Source organism: Paramacrobiotus metropolitanus, unplaced genomic scaffold, assembly GCF_019649055.1.
Source record: "Paramacrobiotus metropolitanus isolate TYO unplaced genomic scaffold, Prichtersi_v1.0 Parri_scaffold0000037, whole genome shotgun sequence".
In the NCBI taxonomy this organism is placed as follows: Eukaryota; Metazoa; Tardigrada; class Eutardigrada; order Parachela; family Macrobiotidae; genus Paramacrobiotus; species Paramacrobiotus metropolitanus.
The window spans coordinates 365,415-393,070 of record NW_026570257.1 but is presented as its reverse complement, the minus strand read 5'-3'; the positions used below and the strand labels follow the sequence as shown (position 1 = coordinate 393,070).

General features: G+C 42.2%; 3 protein-coding genes across 4 annotated transcripts; 2 read left to right on the top strand and 1 right to left on the bottom strand.

The window, feature by feature from the left end:
* Window positions 1-2,499: 2,499 nt before the first annotated feature.
* On the top strand, window positions 2,500-8,697 carry LOC129589865 (multiple epidermal growth factor-like domains protein 10). The gene is made up of 11 exons (XM_055484761.1): window positions 2,500-2,772; window positions 4,479-4,678; window positions 5,009-5,116; window positions 5,948-6,303; window positions 6,427-6,709; window positions 7,020-7,083; window positions 7,206-7,402; window positions 7,538-7,647; window positions 7,724-7,934; window positions 8,010-8,159; window positions 8,400-8,697. The coding sequence occupies exons 1-11, from the start codon at window positions 2,675-2,677 to the stop codon at window positions 8,489-8,491; spliced, it is 1,869 nt and encodes a 622-aa protein (XP_055340736.1). The 5' UTR covers window positions 2,500-2,674; the 3' UTR covers window positions 8,492-8,697.
* Window positions 8,698-10,920: 2,223 nt separating this feature from the next.
* LOC129589872 (histone-lysine N-methyltransferase EZH1-like) lies at window positions 10,921-12,370 on the bottom strand. The gene is made up of 2 exons (XM_055484771.1): window positions 12,241-12,370; window positions 10,921-12,176 (listed from the first exon to the last, which is right to left on the bottom strand). Exon 2 carries the CDS (start codon window positions 12,148-12,150, stop codon window positions 11,242-11,244), a length of 909 nt encoding a protein of 302 aa, XP_055340746.1. The 5' UTR covers window positions 12,151-12,176; window positions 12,241-12,370; the 3' UTR covers window positions 10,921-11,241.
* Window positions 12,371-19,245: 6,875 nt separating this feature from the next.
* On the top strand, window positions 19,246-21,555 carry LOC129589770 (uncharacterized). 2 transcript variants are annotated; one of them, XM_055484625.1, is made up of 2 exons: window positions 19,246-19,898; window positions 20,150-21,555. In XM_055484625.1, the coding sequence occupies exons 1-2, from the start codon at window positions 19,331-19,333 to the stop codon at window positions 20,884-20,886; spliced, it is 1,305 nt and encodes a 434-aa protein (XP_055340600.1). In that variant the 5' UTR covers window positions 19,246-19,330; the 3' UTR covers window positions 20,887-21,555. The 2 variants fall into 2 exon arrangements, with proteins under 2 accessions (XP_055340600.1, XP_055340598.1); XM_055484623.1 differs by having other exon boundaries at window positions 19,247-19,898; window positions 20,138-21,555.
* The last annotated feature ends 6,101 nt before the right edge of the window (window positions 21,556-27,656 follow it).

The window sequence follows — 27,656 nt, the reverse complement described above, 5'->3', positions numbered from 1 at the left end:
AGGGCAGCAAGTGCAACACAGTTGAACACACCCGTATCGGCTAGACATAACAATAATACAGTGCACCTAACTTGACAATCCATATTCATGACCAGTAACTGTTGTGGGATCCTTCCAACCGCAGAACCAGAACCTTTCTAATGTCTTCCGTTCTGGTTCACTGCAGCCAAAGCTAACGTTTTGCTATGATCTGTAATGGTTAAATAGCTTTCCAGATATGTTACGTACGATGTAAAGAGCCGAAAGGCTGTAAGTGCGATAGCCGCAAAGCTTCGTTTGATTTTAATTGGCGGTTGCGTCCAACGTTCGTTCCTGAAAGTTACAATTGTTCCTGAAAATACCGACAGCAACTTTTTGTGTTATTCACCATTATGTATTGATGGAATACTAGCGTCGATGCCCGTTCCACTATAAGTAGTTCGTGAAAGGTAAGAAATAAGAATACATAAGTAATATTATCTCAAACCTTGATTTCGTGTAACCGATAATATCCCATACAGTAAGTATATGTATACGGAATATCTCACGAATTGGAATTCCATTTAGATTTCTGAAAACTGCATGGTCACAGTTTGCAACCAGTTTGTTGCTGTGAATAATCAGAATACCTAAGTGTTTGACGCTACATACTCCCATTTAGAACTTCATGAAACGTAAGAAAAGAAGTATATTTTGTATCATTTCGATTTCGCGTACTGTTTTATTGCGGTTTGTGCGTATTTTGTTGTAATACAGCGAAGTATATAGCGAAGTAAAAGTTACAATTAACAATTTTCGCAAACTTTACTGTTTACCGGTTGGAAATATAGTGCTGCCTTTGAAATATTGATAGTAGTTTGTTTTATGCATGCAGCCCGTTTTCTGTACAAATGAGTACCAAATCTCGGGAAAGCTGCAACAGTGCTGCATTACTCCGTAGTTTGGAAGAATGATAATCAATCGCGCAAAGTGCAAAACCATCGCCTTGACTGTGTAGATATTGATTGAACAGTTGCAATTTTATTACTACGGTATTTATCCATTCCGACCTTGACCTAGGGTTTACGCAGGACGAGGTTGACTTGCCCATCTGTGCTCCGCAGTCACCGCATTCGTCTCAAATCGCACGTGTCGTATTGAAATTAAAGTGTAGAAGTAGCTCACGGTAAGCCACGTTGTATTTACAAATCTACCGAAAGCGATTTTGTTTTAATGACAATCAACGAGTTAATTGATGTTAATGGTAGCTGGAGGACATGCGCTCCCGCTCTTTCTCCTTTCCCCACGTGTAGCGAGTTACGTGAGTCTGTTGGTGGCGCTGCGCGTCGCCATGGCGCTTACATCAAAGCGGCCGCCGTCTTGCACGGGCATGCTGTTTGCGCTTGGCACTGTTCGTGCGCTCGCACTGGTTCTGCATTTCTACATTGCTGTTTGTCTCTGAGTCTGCTCCTTCGAGTTTGTGTGCGCGCGAGTGATCTCTGTTCTTTTACCACCCGCCACACCCTACTGTTGTACTTCTGCTGTTATTTCGCACTTGCTCAATAAAGGGGCCTTCGGTTGCGCAGGGCACTGGTCGCTCTCTTCCGCCGACCCCGGTCGGCCGGCTTTTCGCTGACCCACGGTCACCGCACACAGCCGATCACCGAGAGCACCAGCCTCCCAGCAGCCGGGGCTCCAGTGCCCCCAATGGAGCCCGGAAGCGGTAACATTAATGTAAATTCTAAATCAACATTCAAAACAAAACAGGAAAGTGAAAAGAAAACTATGCTTCAACCTTCAAGTACTCGAAGGAACCTAATAATTAATTATAATGCTGCACATTGTACAAATGGCACATTGCGGGCCGCCATTACGAACGTTGCGGTTAGCGGTTTTCATATTTCTACTGAAAGGAAGTGAGTTGTTTGTTTAGGCGCTAACTATGCTGCGATTAATAAAATCACTGCTGCTCCGTTGTTAAAGGACAAGTTGAAAAAATTCATACACCTACGTCCGACATAGTAGTACATACACCCCGTTATGCATACAAGATTATACGGGCAACATTTATCCAAAAGATGAAACTAACATCCTACAGAATACAACAAAAGTGAGCCACCCAAGCAACCGGGTATTTTCGAATCGGCATGGCCTTGGACACGCGCCAAGCTGCGCGCTGTAAAACAATGGGATCCAGGGGTGCCTGAATTTGCAAGAATTCGAACCACGCAACAACATCAGTCATCACAGGAGTATAATTTTATTGTGCGTTCATATGATGCAGTACATATGATGTACTGCATCATATGAACGCACAATTCATATGATCATAATTATGATGCAGTACAGTGCAGTTCATGCACACTGGCTTGTATGTACTACAGTACTACTGTAGTACCACAAGAAAAAAGTTTTCTGAAATCGGAATGCGCAGTATTTCGAGCGGTAAAATTGTAAACAAAAGATTGCCATACTGGTTTGCGGCATTGTTGTGCCGATTCTGCATTCCTCTTTCGGTCCGATACAGATACTGCTGTCGGAGTTAGCAGTTGGATTTCGAAGCATTTTTCGGCTTCTGTAAATCCTGGAGGTCGGTTTTTAGTATATCGTATAACTACAACCTTCTTACCACTTACGGGATCGGTTACAAATTTGTGCCAGTCTAAGCGATATTTAAGCCGCCGTTCGTACTGATTGGGACTTTTCTGTGTACAAAATGAATTACCTAGGTTACTGCGTTTTCCTTTGTTGCCTTGAACTGGTGTTCGGCGAGCCAGCTGCTGACAGCCAACATGTTTGTGAGTACCAGGAAAAGTAAGTGAATCTTCTAAGGCTATCAGATCGATCCCACTTATGAAATTTACTTTACCGCATTTATGCAGCGCCAAATATAAAATGTTTTTGTTGCATATCGTAAAGATAAATTTTGCCGGTGTCGTAGCTGGCACTAAATAACTCTGCAGTACACAAATTAATGAGTGCACGGTGGGAGCACCGCATCTTTGCTGCTTTAATTTGGTTAATCGTTTGCAGAAATGTATGCAACTACTTGCTGTTACCGCTTTAATATTTTTTGTATAACATATTATTGTGTTGCTTAATTTTGTTTTTAAAGAGATCGGCGTGTTTACTGCGTTGTAGTAGTAATCCTTAAACTCGATAAAAATAACAATCCTTCAGTAACAATTTTAGTATGAAAATGCTTAATTAGTATCACATCTTCTACGTGTACTTTCTAGAGTTTTTTATTTGTAACTGCTGCGTACGAAAACGTCCACCATCGACAATTACAAAAAAAATGAAGAAACGAAATTTTTGTTGCGCCTTGTGCTTATGGTATTTCAGCAGGCCATCCGACCGAGGTTCGAAACTATGTAGCAAACAAATCGTTACTGTCATGATGTCGTCATATACCGTGACATTTGATATTCTTAACTGGACCTGGCGCGCTAGCTGGATAATATTGAAGCTTCTGAATGAAATTTGCTACATTATTAACAATATTGCTGTACAGAGTGTAGACTGTACTCAGCATTCGTAATTAATGAATATTGGCTGACTTATATGGAATGCATCTGGGTGTGTTGCTTTATTGTGCAACTGTGTGTTGGATTCGGAAGCTGGCTCATATGCACTGTTACGCAGTAAACTACAGTAACTGTACGTATAACAGTATCGCAAGCGGTAATTTTAGTAACATTCTTTTACCACGTGCTGCCGCAAATCAACCTTGAAGTTTCGAACAGTGGATGTATGCCACACATTTTTCGCACCCCAAGTGACGTGTGGTGAAGATCAAAGTTCATCGAACTTTGTCGGCAGTCTGGACTTTAACAGTTGCTAAAGCGCTGTTCGAAGATCTGCTTTCGCCGGTTCTCCTAAATCATACGAGTATACCTGCAAAGACATCATACACGCACATGTATTAGCGATAGCCTTTCCCAAGAGTTGGTCAGGACCAGTTGCGCGATTACAGCAGCTTACTATGTAGCTAGCAAAATTAAACGTGGAGACAAATACAGTTTACGTTTCTTTTTTAATGTATTGTGTGAGGTAATGCGTGCAAAAAAATTCGCGTCGCACTGATATACGAGTCCATATAAATAATGCACAGGTTTGCGTCAGGTTGACCATTTGCTTTCGTTTAAATGAACACACTATTTACTGCTGAATTAATTTTTTAATATTAGCACTCAGCCTGAGTGCTAATATTAAAAAATTCCCTTTAGTAGTGCAAAATTACCAGATTATTTACACGAGACATAAAACTTTTATCGCACCCAAACTACCATCGCATACCGACATTCGGAATAAGTAGGTGTTTTATACTTTTGCAAAAATGACTTTTTTACTATTTGCCGCATCCGCGTAGTTGTCTACCACTTTTCGTGTCAGTTCAGGTTTTTTTACGATTAGCCAAAGTGCAGCAATTGTTAGCTTGTTAATGTGTACGTTATTGTGAATAGGCGTCTGTAATAACGGTAACACAATTTTCGTAGCGTTATCTGTGCTTTCCGCAGAATTGAAGTGAATGAAGTTGGATCTAGAGTATACGCCTCCGAACCAAAGAACGTTACACAATGCGAAGGTTTCCGTTGCATTAATTACACAAAGGAGTTTTCTGCTCACTTTTCGAGAAGGATAAGGACCAAAACAACAATCAGAATGAAAAAGTCATGCTGCAGTGGATTTGTCGAAGATCGTGCCGGTTATTGTGCGCGTAAGTCTTTAGTTATCTTTACCTTCATCCAAATCTGTAACTATAGTTTAATTTTGCTTAATACGATATTTTTCAAACACCATGCTATGTATTGGCTGTATTGTAACAGCATGTACATGATTTACTCGTACGCGTCGAGAAGGTCGCGATCGCTGTCAATCTAGATCTTCGACATCCGAAAAGTGAGGTGCACACGGCGCATTGCCGGTGCCGTGAGTTAATCATTCGTACAGGAGTACCAACACTGCGACAAAAACAATAGCTTAGTATAAACTAAGTTCACTTGGCTTTTATTTAAGTTGTGCTCTATAATGATTACACTCATTACAGCCCGCTGTCTTGAAGTGTGCGACGATGGATACCTTCTCTGTGTAGGATTCAATGGGTGTGAATGCTCTCCGGGATTTATTCCGTCCGTGACAACTTGTGATACGTACCGTAAGTACAAATTATGTTATGGGAAATGTCTACACGTAACGCGTCCCACTACCACAACATCCATTATTCCACTAATCTGTTATTGTGATACGAGTATATCGTTGAAGTATGTATAAATAGTATGAATGCGCATCACTTGCTGTTCGATTCGGCGTGCCCATCACACCAAAGTTATATACTTTTTTTAAGACAGGGGCGAATCTTTTTAACTTTTACTATATAAACTGCATTACTCTCTCTTCCAACCTTGACTATGCTTGTACTGCAAACTGCAGGCAGTAGCAATGAAAATCACATCTGTACTGAGGGAGGTGGCACGGCACATCCTACCACATCTTACCAAATTCGCGTACATGTAGGAAAACTTTTACTTTCCCGCACTCGCAAACATCTTTTTGCGCTGCTTTATGATATTTTGTAGCCAGATTATTTGTATTCACAGGCGTGAGAACCGTTTGTGCGCGCAACATCCGGTTCGGGATTTATAACTGTAAGAAAATTTTCAGAAAGTTCAAATGCATTCAGGTGTGCAAAAAGTCTCATTATGGACCGATCTTCTTTAAATTTCGCGCATAAAAGCACATATGCTTGAAGATTGTTTTACACCGAACCAAATTTACACTTTTTTCCAAATTTTAAATTGAATTTTAATATTTCTGGCTACAAAATGTTATAAAACAAAGCAAGAAAGTGCTTGGGGATGCGAAAAAGTGCCATTTTTCGTGCATGCACACCAATTTGATACCATGTACCGGACCACTTTCCTTAAGACAATTCAAGACAAATAATTACGTAATTATGGCGCAGCCTTGTAAAACTACCTTGAACCAGATTGCCCAAAGAATCGATTTGGGAAGAGATGCCAGTACCGCTCCATCTTATGCCAGAACAACGGCACGTGTATGGGGAACCGCTGCATCTGTCGCCCCGGCTGGACAGGAGATTTCTGCAATATCACATGCCCACATGGATCCTATGGACAGGATTGCGGTGACACATGCTGGTGCCATAATGGCGCACCGTGCCATCCGGTCAGCGGCGAATGCCTTTGTACGGCCGGTTTCTGTGGAGCGCACTGTGAACGTCCTTGCAGCCGTTCTACAAAGCAGACCGTTTATGGACGCTGTCAGAATGGAGGATATTGTCGTGAGGGTGAACAAAAATGCACCTGCAGTCCTGGCTTAACGGTATAATATTAACTTAATGTCCACTTAATTTTAACTGACAATCAAATTAATGCAATAATATGCTGTACAGTACTCGCGTTTCACTGGTCTAAAAGTAATACTGCAATAAAAAGTGGGCTTTAGGGAGACGTATGCGCCAACCGGTGCGACAGCGGTTTCTACGGGGAAAACTGCCAGCAAGTGTGTCCGGATTGTGGTGAAAATGCACGCTGCGATGCGGTTACCGGAAAGTGCAAATGTCTTCCAGGCCAGTTTGGGCAACATTGTGAAAAGCAGTGTCCACCGGGACGGTATGGGCACATGTGCGGTCGGCAGTGCGCCTGCATGAATGGGGCCCACTGCAGTCCGGCTGATGGAACGTGTGAATGCCGAGATGGTTACTTCGGGCAGTACTGCGAAATAAGGAGTAAGTGCGCTTTGTCGACCAGAAATTTTAGAGACTGGAGGTCAAGAAAAAATTTTTGTTGGCCATTTACGTCATATACAATTAACTATTAAAAACAAGATAACAGTATGATGATTTCCAAAAAAATTCAATTACATTAAAAATGAACAGAAAATATAATAATATAAGCAAAAGGAAATAAGTAAACAAAATGCAATAAAAATCCATACAGTAAATTAATACGAAGATTACTAAAGCTTCTGCTAATATTTTTGCTACTTCAGTACACCATATTTTCTCTACTATCTGCTACCAATGTAGTCCTTTGCAGGATGCCGGGATAGCACGTTTGGTCCGAATTGTGAAAATAGTTGCAGCTGCAGCAGTTTAACGGAGTAAGTGAAATGAAAGAGAACTTCGGCATTCGTGCACTTTCTATAACTCATCGCGCTACACTTCGGGATTTATACGCAGTGCATCACATGACTAGGCTACGTAATAATTTCATGTACTGTAGATGTGATTCATACTACGGCGACTGCACGTGTCGACAAGACGCTTTGAAAATTGGTGGACAAGCCTGTCTTGCCTGCTGCGTTCTGCAAGGTGGCCTACGCGGCTGTTACGAAATGTGCAACACCAGTGACCAATGGATCTGCGCCCCAGAACTTGGCGGATGTCACCCTGTATTTTTGAGTAATGGCACAGTCTCTGGTAAGTATCTTAAGGCGCATTCACCAGTTTTTATTTTTCGTTACGTTTACCCACCCTGGATTATGTACATTATAACTGCCTGTACATGGCAAGTTTCACCACGAATAAGGTCCCGGGCTAAAAAATTGTTTACAGATACGAGTACATCTCGAACTTTTTCCCCAACTGCGGAAACGGCAGTTTTGACAAACGAACTGCCACCGAACTGGGGAACGGAACCATTGAAATCCAGTTATGCCAATCAGGTAACAGTAGTCAATTATTCAATCGCCATGTTTGACTGACGTCGGCGCAACGCAACAATATTTTATTTTGCTGTAGGCTTGCGAACCCGTTCGCACTTACATCGGTTACATCCACAACACCGTGTGTTTCCTTGCTGGCCTTTGTGTAGGCGTGCTGTTCTGGGTGATTGTTTTCTTGCTTTGCGGGAAAGGAAAGAATGAGAAGCGCTGCAGTGCAAGACTAAGGACTCGGACTGAAGCTTCGGATTTCGGTGTCCAGTACGATTTCTTCACCGCCAGACCAAATGGTGACGTCGTGAAAGATTCTGCATCTCGGCACTTGTAAGGCGAATGTTAATGTTGATAAGGCGGACATTTTACAGGACCCCTGCCGTTAGTTCCAGTTCCATGCTCTTCGACGGACAACGTTGAGATCCCCTGTGTGCACAACGAAATTGTGGAAGCTTCACCAGTCAGTCAAAGAGTTGCACAACAGAGCGGTGCTCTCGCTCTGTGCGGACGTTTCAATCACGGTACGTAGCGATGTTTACGTTTTCAGTATATAACGGTATTTTTGGCTGACAAAGTCAAACGTTACAGTATACAGACTCAGCATTGCAAGTACTAGTATGCTAGTTTATTTGGCTAATCATTAAAGTGCAAGCTGTGCAACTGATGTAACCATATCTTATCGCCTACTTAAGTTTTAACCGAATCCTTGCAGAACATGTGAATTTCGGTGTATCTGTACATGACTTTGAATTGTTGTTCAGGCTTCGACAACGAGTGTTACTGGATTGCCGATCTGGTCCCACCTGGAAAGAGTAATCCGGACGAAGAGTATCCCGCACCCTCTGGCAGCTGAGGTCAACTCGACCCAGTTTTCGAACGGTTATTCGTTTTCGCACGGTTGTGATTTTATTATATCATAATTGGCGCGCAAGCAGCTGCTTCTTCTCGTTAACTTCAACGCACAGGGTTCTGTTTTTTTTATTTGTTTACTAAATTTATACAGAATAGTGCGAAATGCGTCTGAATGCACCTTGTGCGCGTTAAGCTTCTGCTACGTTTATTATTTATCGACGCCGAACTGTGCCTTTTGGAGGTTTTTATCAATATGTCTACATATCATAAAAATTGGTGCTACGCATAAGCTGCTTAAAAGTAGAATGATTCAGTTAGTAAAAATATTGTTATGCTTCCCTCCTTTTCTTGTCGATCGCAGTTGTGCTACTGAATTGCGCCTGAACATAAACCGCACCAAAACAATTCAAAACGAATTTTAAAAAGAAAGCAAAAGCACATGAAATTATGAACCACAATTTGCAGTATGTTTCGTGCCACTAATTTAATGGTCGGCAAACTGATATTCCGATTATCAGGTACTGCAGATTCGTGTCCCTCATCTATCGTGTGATAAATATTGATCCCGATTCCCGGGAAAAATAGACAGGCTAGTTTCCTTGCTGGAATATCTGGTGGCAACGGCGGTTTTGTTAAACAACACAGATTAAGAACTATAATGATAAAACCTTCGTCTGTACAATATGCACCGCCTAAACTAATAAGTATTTGCTGAAAATTTTTCCAGCATGGTCATGGAAAGAGTGCATTGAGATTTACCAACAGATTTGATACGGGAATGCTATAGTTTCATCTAATCGATCGCATGCATCAGCAGGCGTGCACTCGATGGTTACTGGTTTTACTAATTTGGGTTTCTTATACCAGATGTGCATAATCGTTAATAAAAACAGTGCAAGAACAAAGGTGATTAACATGACTCCGGAGGTAACGATCACCGGTAGACTGTAATCGAGTTGCTCATAGGGACCCTGTAAAAACAAAACTTTATCCAAAAGACGGTGAGACAGAAAACCGTGTGCTTATTGTAGCATGGGTTTTGGTATCACATCGGGATAAGAGTGCCTCTTGTACATGTACACAGTGCACTATGGGAACGCACCGGAATACTCCTGGCTAAGAAATCTAAGAAACATACCTGCTTAGCGATATTAACGGCAGGTCGAGAATTTCCAGTTGGTGGTGATAACGATACTTCCAAAGATTTCGCAGATGTATGGGTAGTTAATAGTTATATTAGCTGGAAAGTGTACTTCTTTTACGGCTGAATACACCTGTAAATTAAATAACGACGCAGTGGAAAGTTAATCACCAAAAAACTATGGAGTGGACATAAGGTTTCCTGAGGAAGTGTACATGCCGCGCTATGGAGAATGTCGTCATACCTGCAGGAATTTGCTTCGGTGGGGTGCATGAGAAATGAATCATCGTACTCGTCTTCATTACTATCCAAGGAATTCCCTGTTTCCACTGCTTTTGTGTGATGTTTCTCGACACGGTCATCGGGCGGTACTGGCAGACCATGATGCATTTCCGCTGCATTACATAAAAAAATGGTGATAAATTACACTATGCTTGGCTAAATATTAATTTTACTGTCAAATTCCCACAAAATGACTACAATATACAAAAGTCTTTTACCACTATTTTGCAAAAGAGCCGTGTCGCAACTCGCAAGACGATTTCCATCAACACTAAAACCATACGTTAAGTGAGTGCATCATCATGTACATGTATATCCATGGTATTACTGTATTACTTCTGATGACATAAAATCCATCCTGATACGATTAACCAGATATGTAACGGAAAAAGCCCTGATCGTCATCAGGTGAAGCATCGGAGATGAGCAGATGGGCGCCGTTAAACAAACGGAAGCGTGGTTCCAAACCAAACCTGATGGATCCCGGCAAATAGCTCTTGTTGATGTCTAAGCGTTCCCGGCTGACCTGACTATGTAAATCATCGGTCGCACAATAAATTTTTACACCTTCTCCAGATTTTACTGTGACGCTAATGGGAGCATGTTCCGGCGACGGCAACTGCATTGATTGTACCGAATCTACCGATACACAGAGGAGCCACAACAAAACACGGTAAATCCAGGTACGACAGTTAATTTCGAGCATTCCGGTGCTGCAGTCGCGATGATTGGATCAATTAAATTGCCAAAAAAAACTAAGACGATTGTTTATCCACTACTGTAACAAAAATGCAAGCGAGTAGGAATGTATTCTTAAGGTTCACGAGAAAACTCAGTACAGGTAAACTCTGTACAGTGTACACTTACTAATTTCATGCTAGTTTCGATTTTGTAGGTGTTCTGGGGCAGGAGTTCACGTACCACAAATTATTAACCGTTGTACGTGCTCGGTTCAGATGAATGCAGTCTTTCAGCAGTGTATCGCAGAGTTTTTATTATTGCGAATGAAAACACTACAGCGCTGGCCATAATACAAACAATACAATATATAAACAATGCACGTCCGTATGTATGTGCATCTTAGCTCTCCAAGAAAACCTTAGCTTAAGCACAACAATTCCAAAACACGAAAAGAGTCATAAGGAATAGAGCACGAGCAGCAATTAAAAAGAATACTAAGTCACCCACATCAAAAGACAATATACCGATGAACTAGTTTTTACTAGGGCAGTCAAACTTTAACTATTAAGAAAAACAATCTTGTGGAACAAGGCATCCAAGGTTAGTGTAAATTCCAAACTAACGAGAAACGACAACGATACACGGAATCATTGAACGTTGCTAACAGCTACGCAGTCAGCAACAGCGTCAACGATCTCCTGCAGGGACGCTTCATCCATTTCGTCCTCCGGATAGATGATACTCCTAATCCTTCGGTTGCTCCAAGGGACAAACCGCTCCTTCGGCGGTGGAGCGTCCGCGTGGACCAATCGCGGAGTCCGTGGCACCTTTTCCGTAATCTCCTTGTCGATAAAGCCTTTGACATGATCCCGCATTCCATTATACGTGTCGGATTCCGAGTCCTGGTCTGTGGTCTCGGGAGTGTAGTAGCGTGTGAACAGCTCTTCGCCGGCTTTCAGATTGCGCTTGGCAAAATACCCGATCTGCTGCTGCCCACGCACCGTCACCACGAGCGGCTCGACATTCTGATTCTTCACCGAATGATTGACAAAGCGCATCTTATTCCCGAAATGGTTGGCATCCACCACCAGGTGCTGATTGAGGGAGAATCCGTAGGTCCGATAGCCGGACTGTTCCCGCACGCCAGCTTCAGCGATACTGATTAGTTCGCCGGTGTACTCCCCAATAAATTCGCCTTCCTTGACATTCTCCATGATGAACGTGCCCATGCCGGACACCGTGGATGGACCGCACTTGGTCACCTTCTTCTGGCCAAAGTCTGCAAAGACATCGCAGATGTCGCAGACGTACTTCAGTTCCAGGCACTTGCATTTGGCTTGTCGTCTGCCCGGTGCACAGCCCCGCCAACAGGGATGTGAGCGGCGGTACAAGCAGTCCATGGCGCATCCACACGCATCGTAACACAGTTTGCTGATAGCACCGTCATTACTGCGGCACAGGCATTTGCTCCGGGGATCCGAACAGGATTTGCCGGGATGGTAGCAGGGTTGGTACTGGATCTGTTCTTGCGCGAGATCCTTGAACAATAAATCCATCGGTAGTTTCTGATTGGATCGGATCACTGCAAGCGGGAAAACCAGAATCAGAATAGACTCGATATAGAATGCACAAATAAAAATGTGAACCTCTAAAAACTCGTGAACAATCGGCAAGATTTCGGCTGTCTTCAACGGTGCCGAGAACACTAGCAGTACTGCCGCACTGAACTTTAAATTGCAACACTGCACCAGCTCTTCAAATATAAGCAAGTGTAATAATTATTATGACTGCATAAGAACGTATTGGATATAAACTACGAGTCGGTGCATACGCAATATTATAGTACGTACATATCTGTACAAGACGAAGTGTGAACAAGTAAGTAAAACTGTACTTACAAGCAATCATTTAGATAAGATAATAGTATCTCAGGTAGACAGTAATTCGTAACACGTAATAAATTTACACTTCGGCATTCCCAACAACCAGTCACTTGTACAGTTATACTTTACACCAGTAGACCCCGCGCAAATTGCGCGGAATATACTGCATTCGGCCACAGCAAAATTCGTAATTTTACGACTCTCAAGACTTAAGCGAACACTAAGTACTGTAGAGTATAATTATATTGTATAATTCTAATGTCGCCTAATGATTCTGATTGCATTGCATGATGTACTGCAAAGGTGTCATTTTCCGCTTACTCCATATCCCATCCACTCCTTATTAAATTTTTACTAGGAAAGTGTACTCGCTTTTTGCGGGCACTGCATGACCGAAGCGTTGCAGGAATATGTGTCTAAATTGGAATAGTTTGGGCAGAGCCTCTAATGGTGAAGCAATTTAAGCTATTTTCAACACAACAGCACTACCAGATTGCCAATGTACAGTAATCGAGAAAGCCATCTATGTAACATAAAATCCGTCCACTGCTCTAATAACTTTGTTTTCGCAAGCGAACGGTTTTGTTTAAAGGTAACTTCTGCTATACCAAATAGAAATCATGTTGTTTTATTTAGAAATATTGTTGTCCCTGCTAGACAAACTCTTCTACTCAAGATGTTGCAGTCTTTAACACTGGACGCATTTGTAATACTTTGTATAATATTTTAACAACATCAGAGCTTTTTTACGGTTACTCGGCAAGAACCATCCCGTCTTGATTAATAATGCGATGTTATCAATTTTGTTAGGCAGTAACACCGCTGTAGCCTCGTGGAAGGGTACAAAAGGTCACCCATTATCCTTTACTACAGGGCAGTTATCAGTAATTTTACCAATACTGGCCAACGAGTTCCCATTCTGGCGATCGTATAAAAGATAAGACAGCAAAAACATCTGCTGGACGTTTTTGCCGGTTGGGTTCCTCAAAACTGATGCAGTTCAAATTATATACACTACGACACAATAAGAATATATGACGGCAAAGCAGCTGGGGGAGAGGGCGGGTCCAGTGGCTTTGCCGGTAGGACTTTTTGTTTTGCCAAATGGTCAACCTCTGTCTGTTGCCTTGACAGGGCAACGTTGACAGGATATTAAACTTATTAATGTTATTAAAATCCTGGAAGAGCAAAATTTACGTACGACGGATTTTTTCTGATCCGACTGATGGTTCTGTCAGTTACAAGCGCATTGTTAGCATTTGGAAAACAGATTCAAAATGTTTCCATCACCACAGTTTTCATAGGTCATGAGTGTATGGGGCTACGGTGCCCCATCCTTTTTTAGATCAGATTAGCAGACCTCGCGCAAATTGCGCGGAGTAATTAATTTGATAGAAACATTATAACCCTTAACCCAGTGCAAAATTTAAAAATCATTTTTGCAGTCTGAAGGTAAGTATAAGTTTTACGGAAGAAGCGTAAAATTCTATGACATACCGAAGCCCACATTTGAAGATAACATCTACTGGAAAATTTGCCCGTCTCATTAACTGACTGCAGAGGTGACCTTAAATCTGAAATGAACTTTTTAAATTCTCTCATTAGTTTCCGATCAGTTTCTTAAAATCCATTATCCAGATCCGTAACAAATGATTAACCTAAATTTCGTGCAGCCGCTGATAAGGACTCTGTAATTTATTAGGAGTTGTCCTCACTTCCTCTTCCTAGTCATGCTGCGCTTTTTCAAGCTGTAAACTATTGGATAACAATTTATTTACTGTACTTTAAATCCCAGTTTGACACTTTGACCACTAATATGACTGGTGCCCTTCACATCCCAGTTTAACGTACAGTACTCATACTCTAACAGAGTAACTGCTCTGCTTCCTATTGGTATTCCTTTTTTACTATTGCTTTGACCATAGCCAAACAATTTAATTGAATAAGGACAAAAATATTTCGCTGTGTTTCCTTCTCCACTTTTAGCTCTTTTCAAAGTCGGCAACTGTTGTGCGAGCACTGCTAGGTGCTTGCTGCTCCGCGAGCTTCGCTCGCACAGCAGCTCGGCGTCGCCGACGGCGCAAAATGAACGTGTTACGGCAAATTGCTTCTTAATAATTGTTATGAATAATTTATTGAATAAACAGTAAACAATCACAAAATAATGTGCTGCTGTGCTCCAGAATGCTGCTCGTAAGGTTGCGAAATTGCAAATACTGGTATCTACAGCGTTCGGTTTCAATAGAACAGGAAGCGCAGTTGTTTGAAAAATAACGGCCCCCTCCGAAACATACTGCATGAAAAATAGTACCACCCCCCGAAATAAGCCCTATTTCTCCAGAACGTTTGAACTTTTGCACCTCACGGGTGCAAACTCGATAATTACGGTATTTAACCAGGCGGGAAAGATTGCTTACAATGATAAAAGTCTTACCAGGTCTCACTTCATTGCCCACCGGTTTGTATCCCTTGCAGTTCTCAACCACCTCTTTTATAATTCTGCTGACTAAGCGACACGGCAACTCTACCATTTCGGCCAAATAGCAGCACGTTGGCTGCTCATCCAGACCCTGCATCAGTAAGGACTTCAACAAGGCTCGAGTAAAAGGTGGCTCGGGGAGGTCGCGCGGTGCAGTTGCTGTAGACCGACACAGATAACAATCCTTCCCACACGGTGTCCCTGATTTAGCCGCCGGCAGAATAGGTCCAACTTCGAAGGGCCATACGCGTGGAGGGGCAGGGCATGCTGCACAAGCAAAGCGCCGACAACGTGGACACCAGTGGCATGCCACGGGCGACAAGAAGGCCAACATATCATCTACTGGACCAGGTTGGGTGTTCTCAGTGGTCTGGCTTCCCGATGCCGCAGCAGCCGAAGTCGGTGTCCCAGTTTTAGCCGCCGGTCGGGATATCTGGCGGTGAGGCAGGCAAATATTGCCGGAAACAGACGTGAACGCTTCGACTTTCGGCAGAGGACGAATCCATGGCAGCTGAGGACGTTCATTATCTGGAAAAATAAAGTATGGCGGGAATTAATAGACCATAACAGCGCGAAGCACGCTGCGTTGGAAGTTACGTACTCCCGCATAAGTTGTCATAAGTCCTACCTGTTTCGGTGCGTATTTTGCTGCGTAAGCCTGCGACTCGCAAGACCAACGGTATTAATTGCCCTAATTTACGAGTACAAATTCTACTATCTGTACTGCACTGTAAAGTTTATCAACAAACGAAATTTAAAAGGTGATGACTCCGCATACCACCTTTTAAAACCTTTAATTTGGCTTCTAATACCACCTTTGATACCACGGTTTGCACACCACATTTGACTCCGCATACCACCGTTTGTTTAATATTACGAGTGTATATATGCCACAGCAAACGGTCCGCAGTCATCCCTTTTTTTTTATTTTGCACGCTCTCGTATGATCAGCTCCTACCCGCAGCCTGTCTTCCGGCTCATCACGGCCGTACAGCTTCCAAACTTACAGTTCGGCTTCGTTAGTTAGCTTGTAGCCCAAGCTGTCATAGAGCAAAATAAAAAAATTTATGGTGGTACGCGGAGTTAAAAGTGGCGTGCAAAAGGTGGTATCAGGAGCCGAAGGTGGTAAAAGGTACTCTAGTATTAGGAGCCAACGATGGTATGCGGAGTCTTCACCGGTTTAAATAACAATGCTACCTTTTCTATCGTGCGTATTGTTTTCTTCTTACGACTAGCGCAAAAGAGCATATAAATTTAATGAAAATAAAATTCATCACGAGCCGCTAAACAAAACTCAATACTTTTCAAGTTTCATATTCTCAGATGAATCTCCAGTATTTTTTTCGAAAACTTGGCGGCCGTGCGCGACGTTACTATCTCGGTGAGATTTGCTTCAGGTGTAAATGCGTAGCTTTTGTTAATTGATCCGACAAACTAACATTTTTAACATATTGTATGACAAACTCAAAAAAAGCCGCTCGCAGCACCAAAGTTTGCCCGTAAATTAATTACTAGTTCAGTTAATTATACAGATACAACTGACCTCCGCCTCTGTAATTGTAGTCCCTGCAACATACGTACCTGAGATATACGTGAATTTGTCATGTCCAAATCCATCCGGAATAATACCGTTTTCGGGCGGCTGCCGGGGATGCATCCACGGATTATGGTAACCCGGCAGCTCCATTACTTCCACCTGGACGATCTCGGTTGCGCTGTAGGGCAACGGGCAACGCAGGTGCTGAGCAAATCCATTGACTTCCCCATCGCGATTTTCATGGGCAATCCCCTCGACATCCATGATGGACACCGGTGGAGGGGTTTCCCCGGGTGCACGAATGGCCGCGGTCCATCGTTTATTTGTATTTCGAATGGTTCGACGGCCGATATTTGGCGCTGTTCCCGTGGTGGGCGCCATTTGGGTATAACAGTGTAAAACAACTCGAAATGTTATCAAAGCTATTAAATTTTCAGTTCTTTATTAACGTGTTTGCCCAAGCTATCGGAGGCTAATGCGGATTCTTGAGTGCTGCATTAGCTGACGGCTTTTTAACGGGCGGATACTGAGAATAGATAATTTTGTTTACCCGCATAATTGCAAACAGCATGGGTGCGCCGGCTACCTGCAGCTCACTCGAAGATGAAAAAAACCTGCCATAATAATTCTTTCATTTATATGAAAAAAATTGTTTATGATGAGTTTCCTATGTTTTTTCATGTTTGCTGGTTTCGTAGTACCGCAGTGTCCATACATGTCGTTCACACACTGTCATGTCATCTTGGATAATTTTGCCAGTGCAGTTTACCATCGTTTTTGCGATGAACCACATCTCCAGGATTTTTTAAAATTTTAAAATCCATTCAAGATTCATTATAAAATTTTAAAAAATGCTGGATTCTCTTATTCGGTCAACAAACGATCGTCATACCGTTGTGCGTTTTCATGCATAATTTGAACATGACCAGCTCAAAATAAGACATTTAAATCAGCTGATTGCATTTAAAATTTTTGGAATTTCCTCAGAGCCATGACTTCCATACCGGATGTTGCGCTATCAAACGACTTTTTGCCAATGTATACAGGTTATTTAGCTTCAGAATGTCAACAAACAAAGCAACAAAAGAGTTTGAGAGTTCTCGAAGCGAAAGTTTCGTGGATGTACACGAATTTCGCATCATGTACCGGGTGGTAATGCTATGAGTGTATTGTGCAGTGTGCACAGTCCCTTCTCGTGCTAACTGGGACAAATTCTTTATTTGATTGTATATACTCACCTGGTGAGTGGCGCTCATTGATGTGCATATTGAAAAATAAATTACCCACTTTACCGGGTCATTTGCCTTTATAAACTGAATATACCGTAATGTTTAAGAATTAATGCCGTGATATTATATTGTTTTGCACTCCCATTTGTTTTACTAAAACCTACTGCTTTTAATCGGCTGCCGATTTACAGTACAAGTCAGGTTGGTTTGCTTCGCGAATTAAGTAACAATATCAGCGAACCAACAAACCTGTAACTCTAGTATGGGTTTCAGGATCAGTTCCCGTGACGAACTACGTGGCCCGATATCAGCGTCTTAACTTAGCACAAACCCTTAAAAGGTCATCCATCATAAAGGTCGTAATGCTAACCCGTCAAGCTCGGTGCATCTCGAAAACGTTGATAACGAAAACCAAGTCCAGTGCTCGATTAAGCCGAAATGCGTCCTGAAAGCATTGACCACTGATCTTCCTAGATTATCGGTTTAATTATCCTCTAGATGACGGCAGTCACGGCAATAATGTTAGCACAAATTAATTACATTATCGCCCTTCGACAGTAATTTTGCAGTGATCCGCGATACTCGGTGGTTCATCTGAAGTGTAACCACGAGTTTTTAGTCGTACTGCTTTTACTGCAAATCTTTTACTGCGATTTTTTTATACCGTGCGTATGTATCTTGTATCGTTGTATTTATGGTGTTTGTGCATGAATGCGCAGTTTTATAGTTTTGACCGTTACGCATATCAATTTACGGTTATTTATTTTATTTATTTACCTTATTTAAAGTATGTCTGAGTGTGGTTAATAAATTAATGCCGCTCTCCTTTATGGCTTATCATCCGCACTTTTATAACCCTATCAGACACTGCTAGAGCATGGTCGCAAATGATTGGAGCATAACGTCACTCAACCGAAAGCGTTAACGAAAACTTATTAAAAATATTGAGGGTTGAAATTTCACTGCTCGACAATGCCGTTGTATCCTAAACGACTCCACACGTGTGGCAGCGCTTACCTCGGTTTTCCACCGCGTACTTTTGCCTATTTCCAACGGCATTCTCTACTACGCAGCATTTTATAACTTATTACTTACATAATATATTTAGAACTTACTTTCTTGTCTCTTCTGTTTTTAATATATTTTGTCGTTTCTCAAAATGGATTGCACATAATCCAAAAATTTATAAGCTTGCTCATTTAAATTGTCAAAAAATGGTAAGCAAAGGTGGCGAAGAGACTGTACATAATGCAATGAATCACCATGTAAATGCTTGGAGGGTATTTCGCGCTATTAGGAAATTACAAATAGTACGTATCTCTATATTATGCTCTGATTTTCTCCTGTTAGCTTGATGCTTTTCCATTGGACTTTGTAATGTTGTTACACATTTCAGTTTATCAGGACATTCTACACGTTGATAGTATGTGCTATCAACGTTAGTATACCGGTAATCACCGGAAAAGCGTTGGATGTGCGGTGAATAAACGATTGCACTGGAACACAACATATCCGTTTCTTATCGATACCTTTTACATACGTTTTGCACTGTGAACATAAACCAGCGCAATGGGCAGACACCGAAACTGAGCATCAAACCTTGATGGTATGCAGTGGAAAATGCTGTCGAAGAAGGTTGTCTTTCTTACTACCGGCTTCGCTTTAGTAGTGCTGGTTTGGTTCACATCCACTCGGTACACCACGTTCTCCGCAAGTGTCTTATTGGACCTGCCATTCCAGCCTCACCTTACCAACCGCACAGTCGATATCATTCAGGAAAACCCTTTACCGGACATTACCAATGACTTGGTGAAACCAGAAACCGCTGACTATCTACCGGTGCACATTGTGCGCTTCTACGAGACTCCACCCAGTGGAGACAGCCATAGTTTCTGCTGGACCGAATGTATTAGCCTTTTGTCGGTGCTGCTGTACGTTCGCCCATCGGCCATCTACATTCACACTAATCATCCGGATTACTGGCCTTTGGGGCGGTGCTACATGATCACCGATTATTCAAAGTTCCAACTGATCTATCGACGACGACGTTTAGTGGCTCACGGCAGATCAATTAAGCCCGTTGCCCATGAAGCCGATATGATGAAATATAGCGTTGTCTATAAATACGGCGGAATTGTTATGGACATCGATGTGTTCCACTTACCGAAGATGACACGTAAGCAGTTGTACTTGACTGTGTCTAAATGTAAAATTAGTGGATTTATCTCACGTTTTCTAACCCAGATGTGTATTCTGCTTCATAATGAGTTATAAGGTCGCTGAACTGGGTTAAACATACATACGGTACATGCGCTATCAGTAAATATTATTCTAAGTTAATGGGCTGGTTTGTATTAACAGTATTTAAGTACGATAATAGAAAGACGCAGCTATGTTGTGTACGTTTTCATTTAGCTTTGATAAAAGAATGGAGGGACGGAAAATACGAATGTCTGCTTACCCGCGAAGACCGTTTCATGAATAGCGGGTTTATTGCGTGTCATAAAGGTCATCCATATATTCGTGATATTCTTATCCGCTATCGCGATGATTACCGCGACGGCTGGCTGTACAACAGTGGCATCGTACCATGGGAAATTTACAACAAAATTCCCGAATACAATACGACACTGTACGTTGACCGTCAAATGGGCAACCACAGCAGCAGCTACCGAGGACCCATTCGGTACAAGGAAATACCAGCTTGGCATTCTTACTTCCACGGCTGCAAGGAGAACGAAGAAAACACCATCCAGCAGGCGGTCAACTCGACCTTTTGGGAAATGCTGCACTTTATAGCCGCGGAAGGATACAAGGCGTTCCCTTATCCGACTACGCCCAAAACGACAACTGCCATGACAAGAACCTCAAGGATCACTGCGCGACCCACCGGAACTCCGACTGTGTTGCCGAAACTCACTGACAGAAATACCACAAGTTTGTGGTCCACAACGTCGTTGCACCCGATGATCCCATTCCCCACAACGCAAGGAAGGCCCAGCGCACACCCTAGTATACAAATAACTCATACCGTCATAAATACGGCAATGTTTACACGCTCTTCATCTTTCGAACCGAGCATGCCATCTGGAGTTACTGAGCAGTGGACTCCGATTCGAAAAATCTCGGGAAATACTACGAGAAAAGCAGACACTAGAAATTAACTTATCGTTAATTGATACATGCATGCCATAACTGCTTCCTACGATGTACACGATGTGTGCATGGATTCATGAACTGCAGCACTTGTACATAAAACTTGTAGAACTAATAACGAGTTTATATGAAACTGAACGACTGTTTATATGAAATTTAACGCAACCATAGAAAATGGTTTTTCACAGCCCCGAATCCGATCCAGCGTCGTATCATTTCCGCCATCGAGGCCATGGAGAAGTCTAATCGGGGAATTGTAAGTTGCCCGGTATCCCGCGTCCACAGCGCATTCATCAGACTTCTGGTACTGTTCTCTTCCAGATTACAGAAAGTGTTTTGTACAGTGTTCAGAAAGTGTTCACTTCACTTTTGCTCACGTCGAGATCGATCAATAAATTTAGCACTTTTACTCACGTATGTAAACCATTGGAACCCGACCAGGCGTTTGCTTTACTACACAGCTACCCGATTGCCGTATGCTACTGTGACCTTTCTAATCTGCACCTTATGCTTTACTTAAATCATGTTTGTCTATAATCACGACATTACTTCCGAACTGGATTTTACCGATTATCTCAAGGACGTTAATGACACCATCACTGCCATCAAAGACAACATCACTGCCATCAAAGACAACATCACTGCCCTCTGCACACAACTGACGAAAGATATTTGCGAATATCTTCAAAAATATTTTGAAAACGTGAACAGTCCGAAGCTTCCTCGAATATTCCTCAGAACGAAGACCTGTATGCCGCGGATTGCAATACGAGCAGTTTCGACCGTAATTCTGCTTTTAAATACGTCAAGTCTATCGGAATCCAATGCCACATTAACGCAACTGCCTCTGCCGGCACCACCATGAAATCTGGATATTCCGCTGTTTTCCCAACACTCTGCACCATCAAAAGCGGCTATAAACAGGACTGCTCTACGTGGAAATTCACCGACTTCTTCCCAAACGGTAAGTGGAAAAGAACCAAGTTCAAATCGATGAAGCATGGTAACCACGACCACGAATTTACGCCTCGCTGCCATGCTGACGAAAATTACGGATGTGTCTTCGTGAATTAACGAACTAATTGACAACTTAACATATCGCTGATTCCTAACCTCGTACTGGCTTTTTCCTGCTTGTGGCTTCTGATTACTGATTGCACAACCTGTTTAATTTACGGAACTATGTAAAATAATTCAAAATCTAATGTTAACTTCGCTCTGACAGTAATCCTTTTTCTGCCTGATTTAATCAATTGCTAAATTAACTTGTAAGCTCTGCCTAATTATCGTCTTTGTGTTTACATTCCGTCGCGCATTCTTGCACGAAATGCCATCGAACTGTCCCCATTCTGTCGAACTGTTTTGGATCAACTACGGATTCGCATACTTTGGAAACCCTACCTGTATCACAACACCATAACAACACACCGCTTCCGACTAACTTCATGTCGACTCTCATGTGAAAATGTTTAATGGGAACCGTGCTGCTATTATCAACCTTGTTATATTCTACTTGAATTTTACGTGATCTTGATGATAACAACTGACATGCAGTTTAGCCCGTCAAAGTTCAGTGTCTGATGATGAATTCTGCCGAACAACAGATATATTGCTTTGTCTTCTTTTGGTTATTTGTAAAACTGTAACCTAAACTGTGAGCCTATGATATTAACCTATCTGTGTGACTAAGTTGTCGCCTAGAACTCAATAAAGTCAAGTCAAGTGTGGTTGAGCAAAATCAGTTGGCTACAAATAGATGTGAACTCATACAGGGGAACCAGTCCCCAGTTGGCTGCAAAAGAATGTACACGGCCTGCGGCACCAATTTTGCTGTAGCACGGGGCGGACTGTGCTCCAGCCATTGGCAACAGCAATCAAAGGCACACAAAATTTTTTTACCGTCATTAAGTTCACGAAAATCTTTGATATTTGAACGAGAGTCGTTATTCTGCCGGAGCGGATGAAGGCGATGGTGTCGGTTTTTTTGGACACTGCTTGGTCCAGACACCATGCCACAGCAGACGGTTCCATGGACTCTCCCGACGGCGACCCGCAAACGCTTGTGTTGAGAGAGGCATGCTGACTGCCACTTGGCTGGGATAAAACCAGCCACCGTCCGATCCTGCACACACTCTGCAAAGAAAAATTATCGGATTGATTATCCCGCAATCCAGTTATAAAATTCCTTTTTGTGTTATGGGTTAAAAAGCTTACCTTTTGACCCTTGCTTGAGCAAATAAATCCAGACCGAGCAAAATTTCCGTCAGATTCCTGAGATCCAGATCCCCAAAGCGAGTATCTACAAGTACACAAGTGCAGCGAGCTAATAACATGGAATACGCAGTAGTGTACGTACGTATACATATAGCCAACACAAAAACCATTAATGCAAAATGACTTGTCAAAAAGTAGCAGGAGCAGCTAACCGTAAAACGCAGAAACGAAAATGGAAGGAATTTAGATTTATGGTACACTGCTATTTTCTTGTAGTATTAAATTAGTTTATTGGAAATTCTGTTCTACGGTTCTACGGAGGAAGGTTGGGATATTTCTTTAAGGAACGAAGTCGGAAGTACTGTAGTTCAGCTGTTATCAGTACAAAGTACAGTATTATGAGTGGCAAATGTTTCGCTGTGACTGTTGTTTTTGGATTTTTTCGAAGAAATAATAATGTTTCAGAGTTACGATTGTATTTTATCTTTAGTCCTAATCCTAGCCAAAACACGTAAAATGTGGTGTGTCAGTTGTCAATTGATCGTTGATCAACAAATCATATTCAACTATCTGTTGCGAGCATTGCATGATCAAAGCATTGAGCGGAGTTTTGGATAACTGTTTTATTTTAAGCAGAATAGCATTAAATTAGTTTAGAAATTGATATTCAGAAGTTAAACAAGCGCTTTTGTACGACAAAAACGGTTAAAACGAATGAACCGTCAGCCGGCCTACAGAGCGATCGCCGTAGAATTTGCCCGGCAATTTTTTTGTTTAAACTTTAACGTGATTAGGCAGCTGGTTTTGTCGAAATGTGTTGGTACTGTATTGAGTGTATTCCCTCGTACCAGAAACGTTTTAGTACGTACTTTGGCAATAACGTTCCCTTCAACTTAATTTTGCCGGACATATACCCTTGCACTCAAGCAACGATGTGTCTCATTCCGGACATATTGGTCATGGACAACGGTTCGGCAAGAGTGTTCTAATAGCGTTGCCGCATACTGACGCAAAACAGGGTGCCCTGATTTGTTATGATTGGTTTACCGAAGTTTTATACGCCGTTCAATAAGTAAACCTCTTACCAATGCCACGTAAAATATCGCCACAGTAGATGGAATCGTACTCGTTCTACTGATTACAGTATGTACTCGAAAGTCGAAACTGACTTGTGAGCGGATAAAGCAGACAAGTGCCGCTTATGTTGACTTGATCTTTGCTAAAATGGCCACCATGATTCGTGAACACATAGACCTGTGAGAAGCACTGTGACGCTGTGTGAGTAGCTTATTTCGATTCTGTTAAATTGTGAAGATAGTGTTAAAAATGACAAAAGCGGATAGAAAAAAACAGGAGTACTTAAACAACATGTAAAATAAACACGCGCCTATTAAATGTTGCAAGCACACCACAATGTTAAATTTGAAGTATCCCATCAAGTTTTGTAATACACAGCCAGAGATAGCACGGCCAGCTTATTCAACGATGAGATATCCAGAGTCTTCCAATCAACGTTGTTCCATGATCTCGCTGATCCGTCAATCCCAAATCCGTTATACCGGGGAATAAAACTTACGCTGTGGATTATCACTGTATTCTGTACGTTAATTTTATTTTGTACTACTAAAATGAGACAACCTCTGACAACTCATCACATTCGAATTCGGCAAATAATTATCAATCATCTAATTCATGCAGTAGAATTATGTGGAATCTTTGCATTTGAAAGTATTTATTTGAGTATCACAACCCGAAGCATTCTGGAAACAGTTGTGGTCAATTAGGTGTTATGCTTTGTACAGCACAGATATAACAGGTGTAACTTTCATGACCTTTGATTCAGGTAACTGATTACTTACAGGTTAAGCCAGTGCCGGGCAACCGCCCAGTGTTCTGGATCCACCAGTGTATTCACCCAGCGTTGGTAAATGAGTCGAACCTTGTCGTAATCTGCCGTACTAACCGGTGGGCATTGTTCTTCCGCCGCCATCACCAATCGCCGCAGCATTTCCGCGGTAGAATCCGCTGAATGAAAAGCCAACCGGGGGATTACAATGGTTAGCTGGCGTCGGCCGGTTTCATTAAGCAGCAAGAATTTCCACTTTTCCTCTTCGTTAAGAGAACCTCTTTGTAGAATAAAGCACATACCAAAAGAAATATCCACGATGGTGTAATTAACCAGTATCAGCGAATTACAAACGGTGATCAGTTCGGACACTTTTTGACACTTCCACCCTTTGGGAAGCGTTAAAACTAGTGTATCGGTTTCGTCGGCGATTATTCCTGCAGAGCACACTCCGTCCTTTAGCATGATACGGTTCAGGAGCACCTTCTTTGCTGTCAGTAGATCCACCAATACCGAGAGAATTACAGTGTATAATTCAGTTGTTGTGGTCTCTCGTACAGCCAGAGTTCTGGTTTGCACGGTCAGTGCATGATCCAAACACCAGGCTAGATTGTACACAGCGTCGTGGGATCGTGTTGGTAATGCAATGCTTGCATTGACGACAACATTTTTGGAAGTCGCAGACCATGGTTCAGACAACAGCAAATTCCATTGGGCACATACACTGTAAAAAGAAAATGAAATTAATGCCTAGAGTAGGTGAAACTTATTAATTTTAACCCCGGATACTGACAGAACGTTCTAATTTAAAGAGCATCAATGAAAACAAAATCATTTGTTACCCAGCTGTTTTCACAGTCTTAGCAAAGCATACCTTCTACATTTGGCTTGTGTATGCACATCCAAGTCGACGAGAATTTCGGACAAGACCGAATAATGTAAGATGCAGATCTTCCCATCTATACAGCCAGCTTTTTCTTCTGTTCCTGTCAATAGCGTAAACCTAATGATGGTTTATGATGGTACACTGATAAATGAACGTTTCTCTTACTCTGTACGTTAAAAAACAACAGAAAATACTGCCAAATCCCAGTAATGATCTTTACTGTACAAGCTTGTCCGGAAATTTCCTACGTAAAGGTACAGCTAGCGCAGAGTTTGCGCTGATAACGATGGCCACTTCACTACGTTTATCAAAATCTCTAAATGCGCTCCGCAGTTAGATTGTCGCTTACTGCACCGATCATTTTCTAGCCACCTTCCGCCAGGCAGTTACTATTATTCTCATAAACTTATATGGTGCGTACCACGCCACCAGCCAGTCAAATGCAAGTTATGTGTTTAACCACTTTGCGTGGCGCGCCGGAGTGTCAAGTTTGGCGTAACACGCAAATTTGTGTAAATCTCTGTATCGATTCGTCAGAAATTACCGGACAAGCTTGAACACGCTCATAATGGATACTGAATTGCTCTAACATAACTTTAGCAGAACGCTGAGAAATAAGCTTAGAAAACAGACGTCTCTATTTGTAGACACGGATAACTACGTAAAGATAGTTCACTACAATTACACTCTGTACAGAAACACTTGTTTACCGGTGAACGCAGCTGTAACACGTGACTGTACGTCACAACAAAATGATCTTTACAAAATAGCTAATCAGATGCGACGCTTACGAAATCGATCTGACCACGTTGACCTTTATTAAGTATTCAAAACACAGTCATTACGGAGCGACCATCTGACTGTAGAAAACCATTATTTGACAATATTCCCCTATCCAACAGCCGAACGGCGATAACTAACCCTCTCCAAGCTTGCTCTTCTTCCATCACAGTCAACAATGGTCTTCCATGCATTTTACAAAACACACCTCTAACATATTATGCACTCGTGGACAAAACATTAGACAAGTTTTATCGATAACGTTTTAGAGATCAAAGTCCACTTAGCTATCCTAATTGGTTGACACTCTTTGGCCACTTTCATGGTTTCTCATAGGACAAACTCGGTACAGTTATTAATGTACTTCAGTTATTGCTGCCTCTTGTCTGTCCACAATGTACTTATACTTTGTACAAATAATAATATCCATACTCGCGGATCCCTTCCTGCCATACCACGGTATGATTGTCAATACACTGTACTTCTACCAGTCAGACTCCTGACATTCCCATTAGTAGAATGTTATGCCATAACTGCCCGAGCTCCGAATAAAAAGTATATCCAAAATAATTAATTATGCAACTAAATTATAGTTACAGTGCGAGTACACAGGCTGTCTTACTAAACTCATGAATATGGCAGCTTACCGGTATTGTGCGACATCTCTTGAACAGCTTCGTTTAAATGTGACGGCGTTCTTCTTAGGAAAGACTCTTTGGTAAAACAATTCTTCCAGGCCTGAATTAAGCACTTCTGATTCCAAATGGCGGCGTCCATCGGACGTTCGGCATTGCGCTGTGCGCACACAAATCTCAGCGAGCCATTATAACCAACCGAAACAAACATCCGATCGGCAATTCTCGTTGCGATATAAAGTCTGATCAAGTGGTTCATGGGAGGCTTATACAAAACGGCAGCATGGAGAAAGCAGCGATGTATGGCTTTCATATCCAGGTCCTTAACGGAATGCGCCCCGTTAACCGGTACGACAAACTTCCTGTAATGCAGCCCGGTGAATTTGTTAAGCAGAGGAGGCTCGCAAAAGGCCGCGC

What these genes read in the sequence shown, in the direction of transcription:
- LOC129589865 (XM_055484761.1), top strand. Translation starts at nt 2,675, where the DNA reads ATGAATTACCTAGGTTACTGCGTTTTCCTTTGTTGCCTTGAACTGGTG. An exon ending in GTTTGTGAGTACCAGGAAAA is followed by an intron (nt 2,773 to 4,478) that starts GTAAGTGAATCT and finishes TGCTTTCCGCAG; the next exon opens with AATTGAAGTGAATGAAGTTG. An exon ending in AGCTGCAGCAGTTTAACGGA is followed by an intron (nt 7,084 to 7,205) that starts GTAAGTGAAATG and finishes CATGTACTGTAG; the next exon opens with ATGTGATTCATACTACGGCG.
- LOC129589872 (XM_055484771.1), bottom strand. Translation starts at nt 12,150, where the DNA reads ATGGATTTATTGTTCAAGGATCTCGCGCAAGAACAGATCCAGTACCAA.
- LOC129589770 (XM_055484623.1), top strand. Translation starts at nt 19,331, where the DNA reads ATGCAGTGGAAAATGCTGTCGAAGAAGGTTGTCTTTCTTACTACCGGC. An exon ending in CCACTTACCGAAGATGACAC is followed by an intron (nt 19,899 to 20,137) that starts GTAAGCAGTTGT and finishes GTTTTCATTTAG; the next exon opens with CTTTGATAAAAGAATGGAGG.